This window comes from Mastigoproctus giganteus, chromosome 11, assembly GCF_048544385.1.
Source record: "Mastigoproctus giganteus isolate SK-2022 chromosome 11, ASM4854438v1, whole genome shotgun sequence".
In the NCBI taxonomy this organism is placed as follows: domain Eukaryota; kingdom Metazoa; phylum Arthropoda; class Arachnida; order Uropygi; family Thelyphonidae; genus Mastigoproctus; species Mastigoproctus giganteus.
In genome coordinates this window covers 169035315-169056694 of record NC_143585.1, presented here as the reverse complement: position 1 = coordinate 169056694, position 21380 = coordinate 169035315, and the positions used below count along the sequence as shown (strand labels likewise).

General features: G+C 37.7%; 1 protein-coding gene across 5 annotated transcripts in view; it reads left to right on the top strand.

Annotated features, from left to right (window-relative positions):
- The window catches only part of LOC150078563 (catenin delta-2-like), a 666545-nt gene that overhangs the window by 160544 nt on the left and 484621 nt on the right, over window positions 1–21380 (top strand). For all 5 annotated transcript variants that reach the window (XR_016547633.1, XM_090385058.1, XM_090385056.1 and 2 more), the window contains exon 2: window positions 8839–8986. Coding sequence is in view for 4 of the 5 variants with exons in the window: in XM_090385058.1 (XP_090241184.1) it covers window positions 8885–8986 (102 nt within the window). In the remaining variant the exon portion in view is untranslated. The remainder of the gene's footprint in view (window positions 1–8838; window positions 8987–21380) is intronic.

The window sequence follows — 21380 nt, the reverse complement described above, 5'->3', positions numbered from 1 at the left end:
TCACAGGGACCTCTCCTGAATTCAAAGATGCTCTCATAATTATGGCTGTTTACTTATCCCCTTTGCTGCCTACCTTAATATAATTGGATAGATCCATTCCACCAATGTGCCCTTTTTATGTTTAACTTCTATAATTTTTCTTCCTCTTTCCTCTTAGTTATTAAAAAAATATGATTAGCTCCCTGTTAGATAAATTTCTGGCCTCCACTTCTCTAAAGAATTCCGCATGTGTGAAGTAGATGCAAAATACTCATACAGTTTGCCAGCAACGTGAAAAGGATCATCAACAGTTCAATAATCGATATCAAGTGAACTAATCTGATTCATCCCCTTCCTCTTAGTGTTTACTTAAGTAAAGAAGTCTTTGCTGTTTTTCTTTGCGTCCTTTGCCAAAAAGATTTCTCATAATCTGCCTTGGCTTGCCCAACCTTCCTTGTGATTTGATATTGCAAACTAGTTTATATCTACCATAGCCTTCTGCATCATCCGATAATTTATATACAACCCACGCATTTTTCTTTTCTTCCACCTGTCTCCTTAAATCATCTGATATTCATTTAGGTCTAAGACTGAGCCTTGAACAATATTTCTTAGTTGGGTTAAAATGTCTAAGTAGCTTTTATGATTATTGCTACCCATTGCGAATTTGTTGTTGATAACATCAGTTGGTCCCATTGTATAGAATTTAACAACTGTCTGAGACTACTATAGTCTCCTTTACGAAACTATTGAATTGTATTGTATGTATACATGTCAAGGGTGGCACCCAGACTAATGTCCAGGTCCACCTGTATCCAAAAAACAAAAAAAAAAAAACAGGCCTCTTCGCCACCAGGAAGCAGGCACTATCTCAGTGCCTGATACCTCGTGCCCATACCCTAAAACATGAAGCCGGGTGTCAGTGCAATTTACACTAAAAATCCCACACCCACCAGAGGTAGTGTAATACCGGTGGGTGCCAGCAATCATGCTCCCAGGCTGCCCAAACAAGGAAGCCAGCAAAAAAAGAAAAAAAAAAAAATATATATATATATATAAAATAAAATAATAATAAAAAATTAAAAAAAATTAAATTAAAAAACAATTAAAAATTATTAAAATAAAATAAAATAATAATAAATAAATTTAAAAAAAATAAAATTAAAAAACAATTTAAAATTATTAAAATAAAATAAAATAATAATAAAAAGAAATAAAATAAATAAGTAAGAATACAATAAATAAATACAATACAACAAATACAATAACAAAAAAATTTAATTAAATTAAAAATTAATTAATTAAATTTTTAAAAAAATTCCAGCACTCGGTATCAGTCAACCATGACTAACAAGGACCTCTAGAAAATTAAACAACAACAACAACAACAAAAAAAAAAAAAAAAAAACAACACTATTATCTACACTGTATCTATTAAAACAGCTAACTGTTTTCTTTTTTGAAAGACTAATCTACAATATTCTTGAAAGCTTAAATAATAATCCTTGGATTGAACATAAATATTCAAAATCTTTATCAAAATTAGAAAATTTATCCCTTAATATCAAGAAGAATCTATATGAAGAATACAGAAGAATACGCTATATGAAGAATCTGTATTCTTCATATAGCGGACACTCATGTAGAGCATACTCCCAACTCTCTACCATTTTACATTCACAATATGGTTGGGACTCTAAGCCAAACTGATATAACTTTTGTCTTATAGAACCTTGGCCAGTTAATACAAAAGAGGTCTCAATATTAGGATAAAACCACTTCGTCAACTTGTTTTCATGATTAAAATTAACTAGTGGAATGAACAGCAGCAGTTTCACTAGTATTCATCTTTGCTGCCAAATATCAATTAAAACGTCCCAAAAACGTAATCCAAAAACGTCCCAAATATCCCAAAAACGTAATCTGTTTACCCTTTCTTAAGAATATCCAAAAGCTCTGAATACTACCACCAAATCTAAAGGAGGTGCCCCAGCTAAAACCTGCAGTGCATTAGTTGATAGTTTTACGTGCTCTCACTATTTTCAAAAGCATCACTCTTTGAATCGATAGATTTCTTCTGAAACTTAACATTAGTAATCCTATGATACCACACAGAGGCTGCATGCGCAATAACAGGAATAAACATTGCCTTATAATACAGACTTAGAACACGTTTCCTAGTCCCCAGTCTGATTTAATGATACGGACAATAGATGCCATAAACGTTTTAATTTTAATACTTATGTTTTCGAGATGTGCGGTAAATAACAACCTGTCGTCTATAATTATTCCTAAATACTTCACCTTAGATACTAAGGGTATTTATTTATCATTTATATGAACTTAGGGAGCCTACCATAATCTAACTTCCCTCTGAATATCATCATTACTGTCTTATTATATGCTACTGTGAGTTTATTGTTTTTAGCCCATTCAATCAAGGAGTTAACTACATTATTCGTTTTTCTTTCTATTTCCATTCTAGAGTTTCCTTGAACACAAATAACCAAGTCATCAGCATATGCCACTTTGTGGCATTCCAGTGACTCGGTCTGAAGCCATTGATTAAGAATACTGGACCTAAAACTGACCCTCATGGACACCCTCTATCTATATCCCTTTTATACTCTAAATGTTGAGATCTAACTAAAATCCTTCTTCCACATAAATAATATTGAACAGTGTTATATAACAAATCAGGACAATTAATTGCCCACAGAGATTGAAGGACGCTTTCATACCACACTGTGTCGAAAGCGCCTTCAAAGTCCACAAACAGAGCTAACACATATTTACTAGAAGAAAGCCTACAATAAATTACCAAATCATTTATATAGTATTCCCCGCAGAACAGTTTTTCTTGAAGCCGTCTTCTTTTTGGTTGTTTTGGTGCTGGTAAGGAAAAGTTACATTAGCAGAGTTAAACAAAAACTCCAACTTAATGACAATAATCCTTCAAATATCTTGCCCAAGTTACCTAACAGAGAAAGAGGCCTGTAAGCTCTTGGATCAGTTAATTCCTTCCCTGGTTTATGAATTCATTTTAATAGGGCAATCTTTCAGAAACCCGGAAAGACTCTCTCCACATAACACTTATTATACATTTTTAGAATAATTTCAGGGAAGAGTTCAACAGCTTTAACTATACTGCTGTTTCACACCCTATTTAAACCCGGTGTTTTATTACAATTTAACTTAGAAGTTATCAATTTAAACTCAATAATATCAAATAAAACTGTGTTTGAAGGACCACAATAAACACTGTTCCTCGCAACACTGCTTTGCACAGTATTGTCATCTGCTGCACAATCCACCCTAAACAGTTTATCAATGATAGCCTGAACTGTTGATGTCCAATTGTGTGTTTCAGTGTTGCCAGTTCTCACAGTATAAATCAAATTATTAACATTCAGTTTGTTTCTTGTTAATTTAAACAAAAGACCCCAAGGGTCATTATTCCCTACAGTGAATACTAAATCTTTCCATGCTTTCATCTTATGTTTATATATTGATTTATCATAAATCTTCCTTTTCACTTTATACAACTCCTTAAACCTAGCAGCTTCATTGAGACCCTATACCTCTGATACGTTTTCCTTAAACTGAAAACTTCTTTCCTTAAGTCAGCCAACTCATTAGACCACCAAGGTACTCTTCCTTTTCTATACACTTCCGTCTTCTTTTTGGTTGCAAATAATAATGCTAAATACAATGATGTCTGCACAAAATAAGCATATTCTATTGCAGTTAAGTTATTAAAATCATCAGCTGAATAAGAAAACCTGTCACTCAAGAAAATTTTAAATTTGTCCCAATTTATTCTTTTGTAATTAAATCTGTTACATTTATTAAATACCTCCTGATCACAATATCTATTTACCAAAGATAAATTGAACACAATAGCTCTATGATCACTCTTAGTGTAATCAGTGACTACATCCCACAGAAAAAATTTTCTATCCAAAAGCTGAGACATCAAGGTAAGATCAATATTTGAAAAGCCATGAACATTATCAAAAAATGGCTGACTTACCACTAATATTTAAAACAGTCGGGTTATGGCGGAAAATACGAGTAATACGAGGAGTCAGGAGTGTACGAAAGGAAGCAAGACTTGTACAGTACTGTAATTTCATCATTGGCGTACTGAAGCTCGCCAATAGGCCTAAAACCCACCCACAACAACCCTCTGTAGACTAGAACGAAGACTGTTAACCTGTGTCGGTTTGTTAGTTTATACGAGTCAATACAAGACATCAATTATTGTACATTAATAATGTCAATAACCATATATGTAAATCTAATAATGACAATAACACTGCGGTGCCAGTTAGTACAAATTTCTGTAACCCCATTCCCTTTTAGCATTAGGATGGCCCAGGAGTTTTCTTTATTACAATCAGTATATCGATTACTCCAGGGTAATTATATGCTGATTGTAATAATAATGACTGCTATTTCCGTAGTTGAAAAAAAGAGATAGAGCAATTGAGATGAACAGGCCAAAAGCATTTACTACAAGGCAATTCCTGGCCTCACAATGACGACGTGAAGGGTGACGGGCATAATCGAATAACTAGCTGACGTAGCCGAGCGGTCAGGAGCGTGAGTGCAGTAGTACACGCTCTTTGAGTGGAACGGGGTTCGAGCCCGTGACTGCTAAATACGATTAACATTTGAATTGATTGATTTATTGTAAACTCCACTGACCTGATGGTCGTGCCGGATCGACCACCGGATACTGGTCGTACATAACACAATCTACAGAAGGGTACGATAATTCCGTAATCATAAATCTTTAAAAAAATAACTGTAAATGATACGCGCAAAGGAGAAGGTAAATTTGATTTCTGCTAAGCTATAGGGGAACCCACGAAAATATTAAATAATAACTTATTTGTAGATTTCAGTTGTTTCTTAAAGAAAGTCCACTTGAATCATTATATCTCCAATCATAAATACATTACAGTATTATAAATTACTGTAAAATTTTGTAGTAATTATAAAGCTCGTAATTTGCCCTCGCATAAGGTGGCTTTAATAGCGGGTCCTTAACCACTGACGATATCATTTTTCATCGTATTTTGAATTGAAGACAAACGTAACGCATTGCTGTTTTTTGGATGCGGGAACATCAAAAATGTGAGGCGTTCGGATTGGTTTTATTTAAATTTTATAAAGGAGCGCAAATTGTAGTAAACCCTTACTATCTCTTTGGAGAAAGGCTAATTTATTTTTCTATTTTTTGTTTGCTGGCTACCTTCACGATATTTGAAATTGCAGGCGTCCAGGCCATCATGGATACAAGAGTAATTTTTACATCATGAACAAAAAAAAAACGTTTAATTAACGTGATAATCCCTTAATACCGTTGGCAAATTATTAACATAAATCAAATATAAAACTCTGTTCCCACAATGCTTCTTCGAAAAAGGCATTCGGATGTGAGCTGATGGAGTCGTTAAGGGTTTAGATAAAGTGGAAGACGACCTCGAGATGGTGCAATGTTTGTAGATGCCAATAAAATCGTATTGCTTTTAGTGAGAAGACGAACTTTTTCACTTTCTCTATGACTGCATTTACAATTCATGGAATCTTAAGTTCAAAGTACTCAGGCCGAGTCTTGTTATTTCGCTCAAACCGTATACCAATTTGTAAGATTGGGATCGGAAGATTTGAAAGAATAATCCAACCAAGAGAGAAATATAAAACTCACGGAATTTTGCATTCTCATAATGCCGAACAACGCGAGGCTCGTAATAGCCATGAGGGAGAGGCTCCCTTGGAGAAGACACCATCGGCTAGTTTTGATCTGAAGTGCTTAGAGGATAATTAACGTTGATTGCTTTCAAGGATGTATGTGAGAAAAATATCATCGAATTATAGGCATATAATTAGGATTGTCTGGTATTTTGGTGCGTAAATGAACAAGCTGAGCGAAGTCATCGGTAATTGCAAAAGCCTCAGCATCTCTACAGGCTGGGTCCCTACGCATGTAGTTCATTGGTAATGATCAACGCCCCCCCCCCCCGCACACACGGAGTGGAAGAGGCCCAGATTCGAATCCTGTCAAGGACGCGAGGAACTTTTATGGGCTTTATTCACTTATGGCTGAATTAATAGGTCTTAGACGTGGATAGGAAGATTGATCCCACCAGAAATTCCATTTTTCCGTCCAGCAAAAAAAGGCAAACCGAGCAGAAAACATAGGCAGTTTTTATACATAATAGATGGGCAGATAAGATCTCTCTCGGGTGGCCCTAGTTTTTTGTTGAGCTTCAAAGAGCTCCAAGTGTTTAGCAGAATTGGGAGATTAATAGAGGCAAGAGATAAATATTACAGAATAGAGTATAGTGGTTTAAATCGGAAGAGATTCCAAATTAGAAAATCTCTGACAAGGAATATTAGAGCGATATATGCGCAAATATTACATTTGAAGGGAAAGAAATCATAGTGATTAATTGTGACAACCGAAACGAGCAGTGGTTGAGACTCTGTCAGAAAAAGCAAAGTGGGGCTTGGCAGATTGTAGGTGGAAATGGACTTCATTGAGATTGGAACTGACGCCATATATATTTGTTAAATGAACGAGGAAGATTTTGCGAGGTTTAGATCTTGTCCTACCTGAGTTTGTTCCATTAGTTTGGCTATTCATGACGCATTCAGCAGATAAAGTAAAAATGGAATGAGTGGGGAAACGATGTACGAATTAATGAAGTTCTTGGTGGATATGGCGTACGCACCGCAAGAATATACATAGCTGCTCCTTGACATAACATGTCCTGGACAAAGCCCTCCGCATACACACTATCGGACTCCCTCCAATCAATGTCTGGCAGAGTAGAGGCAGCGAGATTATTCACTAGCTGATCCGGATACCTCCTAGTGAGTTACTAATAGGTTCGATCTAGTTCTTTTTCTAGTGGCAAACAGTTTTAGAGATATAATCTGGAAATGTAATGAAGATTAGATGTCGACATCATAACCTCAAAAGACATCAACATGCTGCATGATGGAAGAAATGGGTTGCCGGAGCAAAGTGGTGGTGTTGCACTAGAGTCACTAGACGATACGTAGTATTGCCTGATGGCACAGAGGGGTGACATTCCTCTGTGTGGGGTGGACGTCACTCCTCGACCCCTGATTACGTTGGTTTGCTCCAGTATATTAGGTGCAATTTTTCACGCCTATCACGTGTGGACGGTATAGCCAGGGTCACTAACAGTCCCACCAGGAAAAGGGTTAAGTTGTCGTAGAACGATTGATCTTCACCGAAATTCAGCCCAGTTCGCTCGTAAATTAGACATCAGTGTCTGGTACATCAGGGGTTTCGACTCCCAAGCCCTAAATTTATCATACCTGGAAGAATGTGATTTTCTATAATTATAGGAAATCATTCACGCTACGATGGTTATAATCATCGAAGTGGGAATTGATATTTATTTTTCTGCAATCCTTTGAAATATGAATCAAGGATTCCGGTATCTGGAGCAAGGTAACAAGAACTGAGAGAAGTGATCAACTGCGAGAAGTGTCAGGAACTCCCAGGGATAAATAGCAAGATCAGGCGATATAGTGGAATTTCATGCATCAGGATCAGAAGCAATAGATATTGAGAATTGTAGATTATCTATGCTGTGTTTGCACCGATTGAAGCCTGCCTAACATGGAGTCCTGTATAATTGTATAGCTTGAGCTGCCAAAACTCAGTGTCTTGAAACAGCGAGTTTAGCAAAGTTTTGAAGGTAATAAAGATCGCTTTAGAAGAAAGTAGTTGAGTTTCGATTCCAGAAACAAAACTTGGGAATACAGTGTTGAGTGGATGTTCGAGGAATTCTTAAAATAGATAACTAAACAAGAGGTGAGTGGTATCGTAACTTCAGCACCGCATGACGGCAGTATCGAAGAGGTTGAAATAAAACAGTTTTGAGAATTCATGGCCACCACAGAATATAAAGGAAGTATAAAGTCTGAAGCAAAATAGGTTGTAACAGTTTTTCTAGTAACATAATTGACGGGTGGAAGAAATTTTTGGTTATTGCTCCTTTAGAAGAGGTGGTACAACTGTTGCCACAAATCAACCAGAAAGTTCTAATACCTCTTCCTTTCAACCCTTCGCAAGCTCAATAGAAGTGTCAATGTGGAAATTATGAAATTAAATCGGATTGCTTTGTCTGATGTGGTAGAAGAATCCACGAAAAACAACTAAGAGATCTAAGGGAGGAGTTCCTGCCAAAATTTACAGAGTGGGGGTAGAAACAGTTCTGCAAATATGCAGGGCGGCAAGCGAAGAACTGTTTGTTTGGATGCCAGTTTTGCTTGAACGGTGAGAAGTTTAGCGTTTTGAACGAAAAGTCGACCTCAAAAATTAAGATGGGAGCCATTAGAGATCTGTGAAGTTAGGCGCCAGTCCTGGCCAAGTGATATGGATAAGCAAAGTGTCTTCACTTTTAGGGCTAATTGTTGAAAACGAAAGTTGAAAGAAAAGCGATTATCAGTGAGGACTTGCTGTATAATTCCTCTTCTTGCAAACGGTTGAGTGGCTAAAATATTGCTATTTTAACCAGCCTTCGGTTAAAATATTTGGTCCCCTTGCAAACAGAAACGTTAGCCAGCACCAAAAGAAATAAGCTTATCTTCACTCGTGAAGTACGCAGTTCCTCTAGAAGGGAGGTCTTATTTATCTGAACCGAAAATTCAGTAAATTTCTGTGGGGAAACATCGATGACTAATGCATCCCTTAGTAGGCATTAATTTAAGAAGGGCTGCGTCCCTTCTATGAATTGAATTTTTTTAAAAAACAGATGCTCTCTACGTTAGTACCTGATGGCGGCATTACAGAAACGTTTTCTTTTCCAGATGTGTTCTTAAATGACGAGTTCAAAGGCGTAGCATCAATCTCAGGATGCCGTCGGAACATGTGGCTCCAGACAGACCTTTGATCCCGCAACTTCACGCACCCCACGAACATACAGCAGATAGCATCCTGAAATCTGTCAAAGAAGAGGTAAGTCTAGCCTTGCATGAATTTTCGTCTTTTTTAAAATTTTTTTCCGCTTGTTTTTTTTTTCTTTTATTCTTCTTCTTTTTTTGTTGGCTTAATTTAGTATTAATGCTGGCAAAATGATGAAATTCTGTGTTCTCGGTCCAGTTTAGGTTACGTTTCCTATAAATATGTGTTGCGACCCATTTTTATAGGAAACCTAAGGTGAGAGGAGTAATCCATTTTTTTTATTTATTTATTTTTAATAGCCCCAAGCACGAGAGGTATTAGAACCTATAGGACTTAGGAGCGTGCATTGGTTGAAGGTTGAGAAGATGAAAGAAGCTATTTGTTGACATTAGATTTGAACTTCTGTAGGCTGTAATTTTCAGGCAATACGTACGAAGGAAGGTTGTTCCAGGAAAAGGCAGTTGAATGAATAAACGAGGAAGATGAAAAGTTGGTTCTGTCAATTTGAAGTTGGACAGTAAATGGTTGTTGGTTGATTACGGAAGGCGTTCGAACTGTTTCGAAAGAGAGAGCGCGAATTAGAGAAGCCAAATCAGAAGAACAGTGCCAATGGAAGTATCTGTAAAACAGGCATGCAGCAGAAACAGTACATCTATGAGACAGCGAGCGGAAAGGAACCCCCCTAGATGTGGGAACAATATTCCATGGCAGGGCGGATTTGAGATTTGTACAGAGTGAGCAGTTGTTTGGAAGAAAAGTAACGCCGAGAGCGAAAGAGAAAACCAAGTTTTTTAGATGCAGAGGAAGCAATATTTCTAATGTGCTTGTGCCAAGAGAGATTAGAAGTTAGGGTAATCCCCAAAAGAGATATATCATTTTGCCTTGGAATCGGAGTGTCACCAAAGATAAGCATAGAAGCAGGAAAATCCTTTTTGCGAGATACGAGACAAGACTGAGTTTTAGAAGGATTGAAATCAACTAAGGTGTCTTTGTCCCACTGGATAATTACCTGAAGATCGGCATTTAAGGAATTGGTAGCGGATATTAGAGAAGTTGAAACTGACTGAGCAGGACGAGGTTTATGAAAATGGAAAGTGGAATGCAATGTGCTATCATCGGCAAAACTATGGATAGGATTTCCAGTCAGTGGTAGAAGCCACTGACTGGAAATCCTATCCATAGTTTCGATATTAATATACAAGAGGAAAAGAGTGGGGGAAAGAACCGAACTTTGGAGACACCAGCATTAGTGGAGAAGTTAGAAGACAGAGAGCCATCACCCTCAGTGGGCGATAAGAGAGAAAACTGGATAACCAATTACAAAAAAACAGATGGCAAACCATAAGATGGAAATTTGTTTAGAAGATTTGTTTAGAATTCACAGGTTTTGAGAACAAGTGGAGAAGTACCATTTATGCCAAACACGATCAAAAGCCTTTGAGATGTCAAGAGCAACTACTTGTGTTTCACCGAACCTTTCCATTGAATTAGTCCATAAATGGGTAACATAAGCCAGAATATTACCAGTGGATCGACACTGACGGAATCCATACTGGTGATCGTTGATCAGACGCAAGGTTTCCAGGTAGTTTAAGAGTTGGCGGTTAATTGATTTCTCCATTACTTTAGAAAGAGTAGAAGTAATTGCAATGGGACGATAATTGGATGGGAGGGATTTGTCACCCTTTTTAGGAACTGGCTGGATATGAGCAAATTTCCAAGCAGAAGGAAAAACACCTTTGGAAGAAGAAAGTGAAAAAAGGCGGTAAAGAACAGGGGTAAGTTCAGGAGCACAGGTTTTGAGAACAAGTGGAGAAATACCATCAGGACCTGGAGCTTTCTTAGCAACGAGATTCGTCAAAATTCTGACATCGTTTTGACCGAAGACCACAGGAGGCATTGAATGGAGCGTATTGGGAATGGTGGAAGGTGTTTTACCAAGATCATTAATACATGAGTTGGAAGGAAAATGGGATGCTAGCAGGTCAGCTTTATCTTTGGCTGAAGTGACAACAGAACCATCTAGTTTTGACAGAGGTGGGAGCAGAGAGGGGTAAAAGTTATGGCCAATAGCTCTGGCAAGAGACCAGAATGCTCGGCTACCATTAGGGAAAAAGGCAAGTTTTCTACTCTTATCCTGTTCAAAATCTAGTTTGGACTGATTAATAACTGCTTTGCAATTGTTGCGAGCTTTGGTGTAAGCAGAAAATGAAACCGAAGAATTGGAAAGATGCCAATTACGATATGCAACATTCTTCTCTTGAACAGCCTTAGCATATTTATTGGAAAACCAAGGTTTAGATAAAAGACGAGATTTTAAAGTGGAGTGTGGGATAAAGGATTCCATTCCTGCAAGAATAATTTTACTGACAGAGTGTCTTGTAAGCAGTCGACAGTGAGTAGATTTCTTTCCAAACTCAAGAATACTGGTTCTGCTGATAGGAAAAAAGGAACGGACGCCGCAAACGAGTCTCTACGCCAAAACAGGTCCGCGTTTTGAAGCGTTTTTGCCTTAAAAACTGTAAAGCATCTTGGTCTGAGCTGAAAAGAGAATGGGAAGAAGAGACAGGAGTGGTAGCAAGTGCAGTAACAGTCAGAAGACGCCGCTCAAAAACGGACTTGTAGCCCGTCGTCCTAAGAAGCCCCTCCTCACACAAAAAATGAAAAAGGCCCGATTAATTTAGTGTAAGAAGCATGTCAAATGGACCCACCCACAAGCAGTGGAAGTCAGTTAATTTCTCGGATGAGAAGAAATTCAACCTGCATGGCTCTAATGGGAGACAAACGATTTGCAGTAGACGTGGTGAAAAATATGTATGGTGTCTACAGTGAAATTCCCTACAGCCAAATGATATGGCGGATTGCATTTCGTGTCAATTGTAGTTTATTAAAGGTTCCGTAAATGCCAATGGATACCTGGCTATATTGGAAGGCAAATTGCTGCCAAACATTAGAGACCATTTCAACCTGCCAAGTAACTGCATCTTTCAGGCTCCTTGTCATCGGGGGACGAAAAGTGTAAGTAGGCACTTCTGTAGTTACTTTAGCTTCATTTGTGCATTAGAGGTTCGACAGTAATGTGTTTACATTTGTTACATGTGACAAAATGGTTGGAAGAACGGTCCATTACAACTCTTAGCTGGCGAGGAAACAGCCAGGACCTGAATCCTATAGAGAACTGTTGGCATCGTGTGGAATGTGCTGTTGCCAAAAGAAACCAAAGACCCTTCGTGAATTTCATAATTGGTTTGGAACCACGATCTGTCAGTTGATTATCTTCAGAAATTGACCTTGTCAATGCCTCAACGGTGTGCTGCTGTCATCAGAGCCAGAGGCGGTTCAATTAGTTTGCACCTTTTCATTTAGTTTTCCATTTAGAATGATAAACTGAAGCAAATTGAGGGCTATTGATAACATTTCACCCATAATTGTCTTATTTACCAAAACTGTTGTATGAAGGTTGCAAATGCTCATTTTGAAATATTTTGAAAGCACATGTCAAATATTACTTAGCTTTGCCTTAACTATTAATAAATATCTTTTGTTTATATTTCTATTTGTGTTGCTAGTCATTAATGTAACATACCATCGCGAAAAAGGGTTTGAAATGTGAAATTCCTAGATGATGCACTTTCTTTGAACACCAGTGTATATTATGTATTTGTATTGTTAATTAAGAGTCTTTATAACAATTCTAACTGTGGTACCTATGAACCTTCACCTACTGGAAGTTATGGGAAATTGGCGACCTTTCGAACTTTCACTTTGGAAGCCAAGGGTATTTTGTTATGTGTTATACAGAGGATATATTTGCTATATATTACAATCGGTTTTTCTTTAGTTGTTTTGGCAAATGTTTTTGACTTAATATTGTTAAATTGATCCTGATGCTAGGCTAACTCTGGCTGGGCTAACTGTTGGACCACAACTGTTGGTTTTCTGTGTTGTTGGTTTTAATTGAATTGATATGATGTTTATTAGCTCAACCTCTTTATTATCTTTATAATTTGGTTAACTACTATATGTTAATTACTTACATTTGAAATTTATTGATTTAACTGAATTGTCTATTTAACTTGTCATTTTTGTATAGTCTTATTTGTCAGTTTGATGGCTTGTTTGTTACTAGGTATTACTTAGTAATGGTAAATGCTATATTTGCCGTGAATTATGTTGTAAATTATTGCTTTTCTTCAAAGCATGAAGATGTGTCTGGAAACCAACTCCCGATGTTATATATACTGTTTCCATATGACGTAAATAGTTGCAACTTTTCATGTAAATAACTGCATTTCTTCAAGGTTTGAAGATATGTTTGGAAGATGAATCTTGCTTTTATTTGATGTGATTATATTGCTTCATTTTTCACAGTTTGTGGAGGTGACAGTCGATTACCTTCACTCTCTTTGATGACGTTTGCTATTTTACAGATGTAAATGTACGCTGTAAACATTTAATTTCTTCGCAATTTGAAGAAGTAACAGGAAGACAACTTCCACGCTCTATACTATTACTTTTCCTTTTTCAATCTACTAACTTCTATTTCATGATGGGTCCCTCTGTAATCCTTCTCTTTTCTACTCTATTTACCCAATCCCATCCATTACCCATACTTTACCTAACTTGTATATATACCCTTTCTATTTCTTCTCTATTGCACTTATAAGGACTTGATCTCTGTAAGTGTGGCAAGATGTAAGTTGATCCTGGCCGCCTTGCATGGCCGGCATTTGCGTTGGCCTCACCGTATGACGTTTACGAGCGGCTAATGAGGGAAACCCTGGATAAATATCTGAATAGGGGAAAGAAACCCCTATTCAGATATTTATTATAAATTTGTACAAACAGCACTTTTTTCGTTTGAAATTATCTTTTCATAACCTTTACTTTAATGAGGTCATTGCCCGGAGATCGGTCATCTCCTTTGCCTGTGCAATCGCTTGCGGGACCTCCTTCTGCGTAAACATTTCCTCCTCCTGCCGAGACCAATACTCAGCATTGCCCCTGACCATCTCTCGTTGAATCTCAGTATATTCCATCTCCAATACTGGAAATAGATTATCCAAAACCATATTTGTGGATCCATACCAATCTATCGATGGTATTAACCATCTCTATTTATTGTATAACTTATTTCATTAACTTGCAAACTTTCTCCAAGAGTTTTATTTAACAGTTTTTATACTTTTCATATATTCCCGTCTTAACCTCTTATATTCCGATTTATAGACATTAGCCAAATTTAAATCACCTTGACGTCGTTAGTTCTGAAATTGTTTTCACACAGTTCTTAGTTCTTTTCTTTGAAGTTCTAAGAGACCACTCCACTTGTCTTCGAAATTTCTTCCTCTTCATACTACACTTAGATGACAAAAACAATATATTTTGTAATTCTTTAACATGTTCAGCATCAATCAATTTATCTCAATTTACATTATCAGACTGAGCGTCAAATTGAGATTGAATTTTGTCCACTTTGCAGTCCGAACCGCAAAAAAATTTCTATTTCCTTCTGAATTTCTTCTGCTACAGCGCTACAAATGTCAAAAAGAATTTATTAGGATATATCATAGATATATTGAAACAACTACTTAGATATGGAAAAATAATAAATAACTAATTTTATATAGGCTGGCTGAGTAGGTATGCGAATTGTATAATTAATCCCTTCATGTTCGTATAATTGGTCTCATCACATCTGCTAGAGTAGGGACGTCCAACATTTTTAGGGCGGGGGAAACCGATAAACTGCCGAAGGTTGTGGGTCTCATGGATTGTCACAGCAGCAGCTGGCAAAGGTCCCTAAACGTATAATTTAATTTGTTATTTACATTTATGATTTTTCCTTTTTTTGCATTTAATAATTTAATTCTAAAATCCACATAATTAGCAGTAATTAGTATTATGTTATAATACTAATTACATTTATAATAATATCGTTAAATTGTGAGGAAGATGTAAGAACATGAGAAAACAATACGGAAAAATCGATTGTTTTCAAAAAGTTATTAAAAAACGGTTATTTTCAAAAGTCAGTGTGAAAATCTATTTTGTGACACGAAGTTTTAAACTCGGGGACGCATAACACTTTTGGCTGCCACATGGCTACACCCTTCGCTCACCACGAACATCCACCTTGCATAAACCTTAACAGTTCTGTCGGCGGGAGGTGGTTTGGCCTGTTCGACGCCATTATTTTTAACCTTAGCCACAGTGGGCCATGAGCAACCGACAAAACGTGCAGTTTCAAATATGGAAGCATCCGACGCACGAGCTGCCACAAGCGTGTCCTTTTGAAACTTCGTGATATCCTTACTGCGTTCTATAACTGCCACTTTGACGCACCAACACATGCAAATTACCGCTGCTCTAGCGTAGGAAGCTGTTCGGCTTTTTATACTGCCAGCTATGCGGCATAGTCCGTTACGGATGGGGTGGTCACAATTCAGTAATCACCGTGTGTCTGTGTTTTTTTTTTTTTTTTTCAGAACTGATGTGTGTTCTCGTTTTCGTTGTAATTATTGTGTAGGCAAGTAAATATTCTTTGTTTGATATTATTAAAGTAATCAAATAATTCAGTTGAAACCACTCTGTGGCGCTATTAAGAAAAACAAAAAAAAACCCAAATTCTCCGCAGATGTTTCTCAAGCAGCAATAACCGAGCGAGCCCTGTCCTCTCGCTAACTCATTTTCAATTTTCGATGGAAAATTTATGGGCGAGTAAGTTAATGTGGAATCTCGCAGCGCAGCATTTCATTCCGGTCTCGACAGGAAGCTGCAAATTCCGGGGCTTCTCGAGATGCCATAACGGAGTCGCTTAATAGTGATTTAATCCGTCCTTTCCCCACGCGCGGGAGCAGAGTGCCATTTTGGCGGCCCGAAATAGTTGAGCGAGATTGTCAATCGATTTTTGTTTTTCTTCGAATCCGAGGAATTCCGTAACAACTGCGCGGAGGTCGTTCGTCACCTTTATTCATTCTTACTCCTTTCACGAGAGAACTGCGACCCCTCTCTCTCCTGCACATCGCGAATGTTGATGCTCCAGTGTAGTGTACTCTGTGCGCACGCAATTCCTGCCTTCCACGAAGTCTGCATGTTGCAATGTGTCGGTGGAAGTGCGAATTGTCGTCTTGTGACCTTCTCTGCGGTGAGCGGACTTCGCCTTGAATTTGCTGTCGAGCCGGTGAACTATCCGCATAGGTTTGGTGAATGCATTATTTGATAATTTGTGGATTTCAAATTAGACGTTTCACAGAACCAGATCAACGGTAAAAATTACCGAGTTCGAATGTTATTCCGTATTTTATCAGATTGTAAAACACGCAGATTTATCCGTGAATACGGGCTTGTACGAATGGTATGCACGCGATAAAGATCGCACTTATCGGACCATAACAATTCCGCTCATTACGATCACAATAATCTATGCTAAGGGGAACTCTAGTATAGGAGATTCAACAGTCTTGGCACTGGGAAAGCAAATGTGCAGTGACCGTACAATCAGAATGAATTTTTCCCAATAGTCCTTTCAATTGAAAGGAGAAAATGGACTTTCTTTATGATAGGTTTTGTCTGCAGGATCTATTGCTAATGGACTTTATGATAGGTTTTGTCTGTCTGTAGGATCTGTTCCTACTGAAGACTAACCGAGCCACATTTTGAAAAAGACATAAAAATTCCTCACATTATTGACGGTATTTGAACTCAGGTTCGACTCACTTCAATAACGAGTCCGCTTACTGGTTATAATCATTCTTCCCACACCGGCTGGAAAAGGCGCGGGTTCAAATCCCGTCGGATGAGAAGAATTTTATGGGATTTCTTCACTCCATGACTGAGTTGGTATATCTTAGGCGTGGACAGCAAGGTTCCTTTCTCCTTAAAACTAGGGTTTGCGGGCGAGGGGGAACACACACACACACCTAATCAACAGTTATATAGACAAACAAAGTGGCCCAATAAATCAGTAGGTCTTACCATTGCGGACTTCAAATATCCTGATTTTGAAAGGAAAATGGGGATTGGTCACTCATTCAGTAGTAGAGCATTCCTAGATTTATTGAAGAACAGTTTTCTATACCATCATATTAAGGAGGCAACGAGGGGAAGCAATACTCTTGATCTGATTATCAGCAGCGACCCTTCATGCATTAAGAATCTGCAGATAAGGGACCCACTAGGTGGTAGTGATTATAGTGTATCGATGTGGGATATACTTAAAGATGTAACTACTGTTAATGGAAAGGACTTTTGCTTTCGTGAGGGTGACTATAATTTCTGACAGTTTTTAAATACTTGGGACCAACTGATAATATTACCAACTGCAAATTCTAAATGGGACGCATTCAGGGAAGTAATTGTAGAACTAATAAAAACTTTTAAACCAACTTAGAAATATTGATCGAGGTTTAGACTTAAATGGTTGTTAGAAGAACTGATGAGACTAGAGCGTGGAATGGTTATTCTACAGTAAGTATAAACTAGTCTGCAATCAAATTGCCAAGGAATATTATGAGAATTCTTTGGTTAACCAAAGACTTCTCATAATACAAAAAAAAAAAAAAAAAAAAAATTGACGATGAATTCCTTTTCTTACTCTTTTGCAACATTAGATGGAAAAGGGTGAACGAATTTCGGTTATTTATAAACTGAATAAATATTTTGCATCTGTAGATGGAAAATATTTATTCATAGGTAATAAATTTTTGGGGCAGGAGTTTATAGACTTTATTCAAACTGGTGTTGAGACATTTTATGCTAACTGAGAGCAAGGCAGAAGAGAAATTGCTGAAGCTAAACTTATAAGGCACCTCGGGCTGATTGAATGGATCCAAATATTTTCAAAGAAGAGCAGCATGGGGAAATTGATTGGGGTTCGAGGCACGTTAGCAACTTAGGCCATATTGCGCCACACGTATTATATCTGTAAATTGCGTGTTCTGTGGTCGAGTAGTTTGCTGTATAGAAAAGTAGAGTTTCTGGTTAAAAAAAACAAAAAAAAAAAAAAACGCACCATGCTACAGTCTCCTGAGACCCACTAACCGAGCCATATTGTAAAAAAGACCCATAAAAATTCCTCGCGCCAATGACTGGGTTCGAACTCGGGTCTTTTCCACTAGATGTGTGAAGGACTATGATAATACCAACTGCGCTACTCTACCTACGAGGGCGATAACAAAATTTTTAGCCCTAATTGTGAGAGCATCCTTACATTCAAGGTAGATCCCTACACCTGCTGGAAATGTGCGAATGTCTTTCTTTCCTTTTCACAAAGGGTAATCAAATGGTGAAGTGAGTAATTACAGACCTGTCAGCATGATATTTGTTGCAGGATAAATAATGGAGCCAATAGTTAAAGAAGCATTGCACAATCATCGTGACAGGAATACGACAATCATATCATGGATTTGGTAAGGAATGGTCTTGTCTGACCAATCTGATTAGATATTATGATATGGTAACAAAGGAACCGGATGCAAAAAATAATTTTGATATCCTTTACTTGGATTTCAGGAAAGCTTTTAGATACTGTTGCACATAAGACTGCTGTACAAATTGTAACAGTGTAGCATTGAAGACCAAGTTGCTGCTCTGGATAAAGGGATGGTTGAGTGCGTGAATACAAAGAATGCTTATCAATGAATACTGGTCTTCGTGGACTGATGTTCTTAGTAGAGTCCCCAGGATTCGGTGTTGGGCCCATTGTTATTTTCTATATTTATTAAGGATAATTGCTGAGGACATATCAAGTTTAATATCAAAGTTTTGTTGATGACATAAAGGTTAGCAGGATAGAATGGTTAATGACAGTAATCAGAGAGTGCTTGTCCATTGAAAGACTTTTGATAAATTAGGAAGTTAGACTGAGAAGTGGAAATACAAGAGTAGCTGTAATCCTAGAATATCATACCTATTTGGTGGAGTGGCATCACTCAAGGTAGGATAGAACGAAAACGTTCTAGTGGTTAATTTTACATTCACCCACGAAGTTCCTTGACTACTCAAGGAACTTCGTGGGTGCAGGCAGGCTGCTGGGACAACTTATGAAGTTCTATCAATGATATACAGGAATTTTGCTGCCAAGTAAAAGGCGTGGCTATCCCATTATTTAAGGAAATGGTTAGGCTGCATCTTGAACACTGCATACGGGTCTGAAAGCTTCATTTTTACCGATGTGGATATGTTGGAATGGGTGCAGAGGAGAGCCACAGTCAGGTACAAAAAGAAAGATAGTCATACCAATAAAGACTAGAGTTCAAAAAATTGCAGCATATGGAACTAGTCTTATTGAAGTGTTTAAAGCTTTAAATTAGTGCCTTGGATGGCATGCCATTTGGCATAAATTTAAATTGGAAAACGGCATTTGCCTGATGTGGAAATTCTCTTCCAACCATGGAGTTGGAAGAAACGTCTTCCCGGTGTCTTGAATATGAGTAATGTATACATGATATTTGCATTTACATACATAACATACACGCCACATGGCATTAATGCCATGAGGCGTGTATATCATGCATACAAATTGCGTCTAAAGGCGAAAACCACCTTTTGATATGAAAAACTTCAATTTACAGGAGGAAAGCCACATAATTTTGAATAGACTAGCTCAGACACGATGCAATAAAACCATCAGTTCTTCCAGATTGAACAGGATTCTAATTCAGGGCTGCATGAGACAAAATGGAATGGACCAGAAACCTCATTTTTCAAGGAAATTAAAGCACCATCCTTAAGTGCGTTTGCGCAGCTGAAAGTTTGCAGTGTTTTTTGTTTTTGTTTTTTTGACAGCGTTCTCAGGATTTTCAAGACACGGACAGAAACCCAAAAAGGCTTTGATCAACCAAACACTACAGAATTCTTTCAAATTCGCTGTGAAATTCCGCAGCTCGTCGATTATGAGAAGCTCGCAGAGCTGACAATTCATAGACTGTCAGCTGTTAAAACCTTGTTTTTGTATTCCGTGAATTAGCTGCTAATATCTTGCTTTGTATGGTTAAATGTATGGTTATTCCACATATAAGAGAAAAAGAAAGAGTTGGGTAAATTAGAGCGGGATAATGGGGAGAAAAAACATAACACGGTGACACGAAAACTATCTTGGATGTCCTTGCTAGGATTTTCATGTACAGCAAACAACGCGTTCAGATTTGCGGTTCTGCTGTCTGAAGAATGCTCGTGAGGATGAAATTAGCTGGATGAAGCTCACTAATTTACAGTCGTTGCAGAGTGGGAGAAATGCTCGGAGATCTGCTGTGGAATCACCCAGTGATATATTTCATAAACCAGCTGATGTTCTTTGATAATCAGACCTCTTTCCACAGTCTTTCAGTTTATACTTGTGCAGTTTCAGACTACTCTGTTGCCGGATTGCGGAGTGTGTTAAGGTTATGCGTGCAAAGCAGCATGAATATCCAATATTCATGTAATTGAATACTAGGAGTGTGAAGGCAGTTTTTAAGCCCAAATCTCAGAAGCATAAGTACTTCAGCATGGATCATTCTGTGAAAACTTATGTCATGGATGATGCAGGTCTCGAAAAGGAAATTAACTGTGAAGGAGAGGCTGATCGCTTCAGATGTTTTGTTTTCACTGGAACACCGTTTAACAGAGGGAAAACGATCTGCCTTCTAGTGTCACCAACACCACTTCTGCGAGTTTTCCTATGAAAGCCACTTTCTGGTGCTTAGGTCATGGTTTCCTCGAAGTAAAGAATGCCATATTTTTAAGACAAGAGGAGTAATAATCTTGAAAATATCAATTAAAAAGAAGAAAAGAAGAGCATATTTCTGCTAGAGAAGTTCCTTTTCTCATTTTGACATCCACGCACAGTTCCGCAGTGTTTTCCTTTCTTTGAGAAGTAAAATCGATTTTAAATCGTTGCGCAAAAAATATTGGGTTTCTACTTTCGTCGAATACTTTTTTAACATCAAGCGAAACCCGTGACTTTTCTTCTTATTTGATTTTGCTTTCTTATTTTTTGTGTTTTCGGCTTCTTTTTCTTTATTGAATGTGGGCGTGCCAAAAACGGTACCTGCGGGAGAAACGCGAAGGCAATTCCTTTTTCGCGAACCCACCTGAATGTCAATAGCATCTGCTGTAGGAGACAAATAAGCTTTTATTTTTCAATGCTGGCGAAAGAAACTGCTTTCGGAAGATGGGAATTATTGTAGTTTTAGGCAGCTGAAATTATTGCGCCACTGTGTTTTTATGGGTCCGCATCATCTGTTAACGTAACGCTACACCCAGTTCAAATCCGAGTAACATATCGCCTTTGTCCGCCATTTCTTGTCATTACTAACTCATGTAGCAAAATGGCTCTTATATTCTTCGCTCTCAGTTTTATTTTCGGGAAGAAAAGATATAATAATATACGTATAAATAGCCTTCGTATAAATACAATAATATTCGTATAAATAGTCTTCCTTCAGATATTATTTAAAACTACACT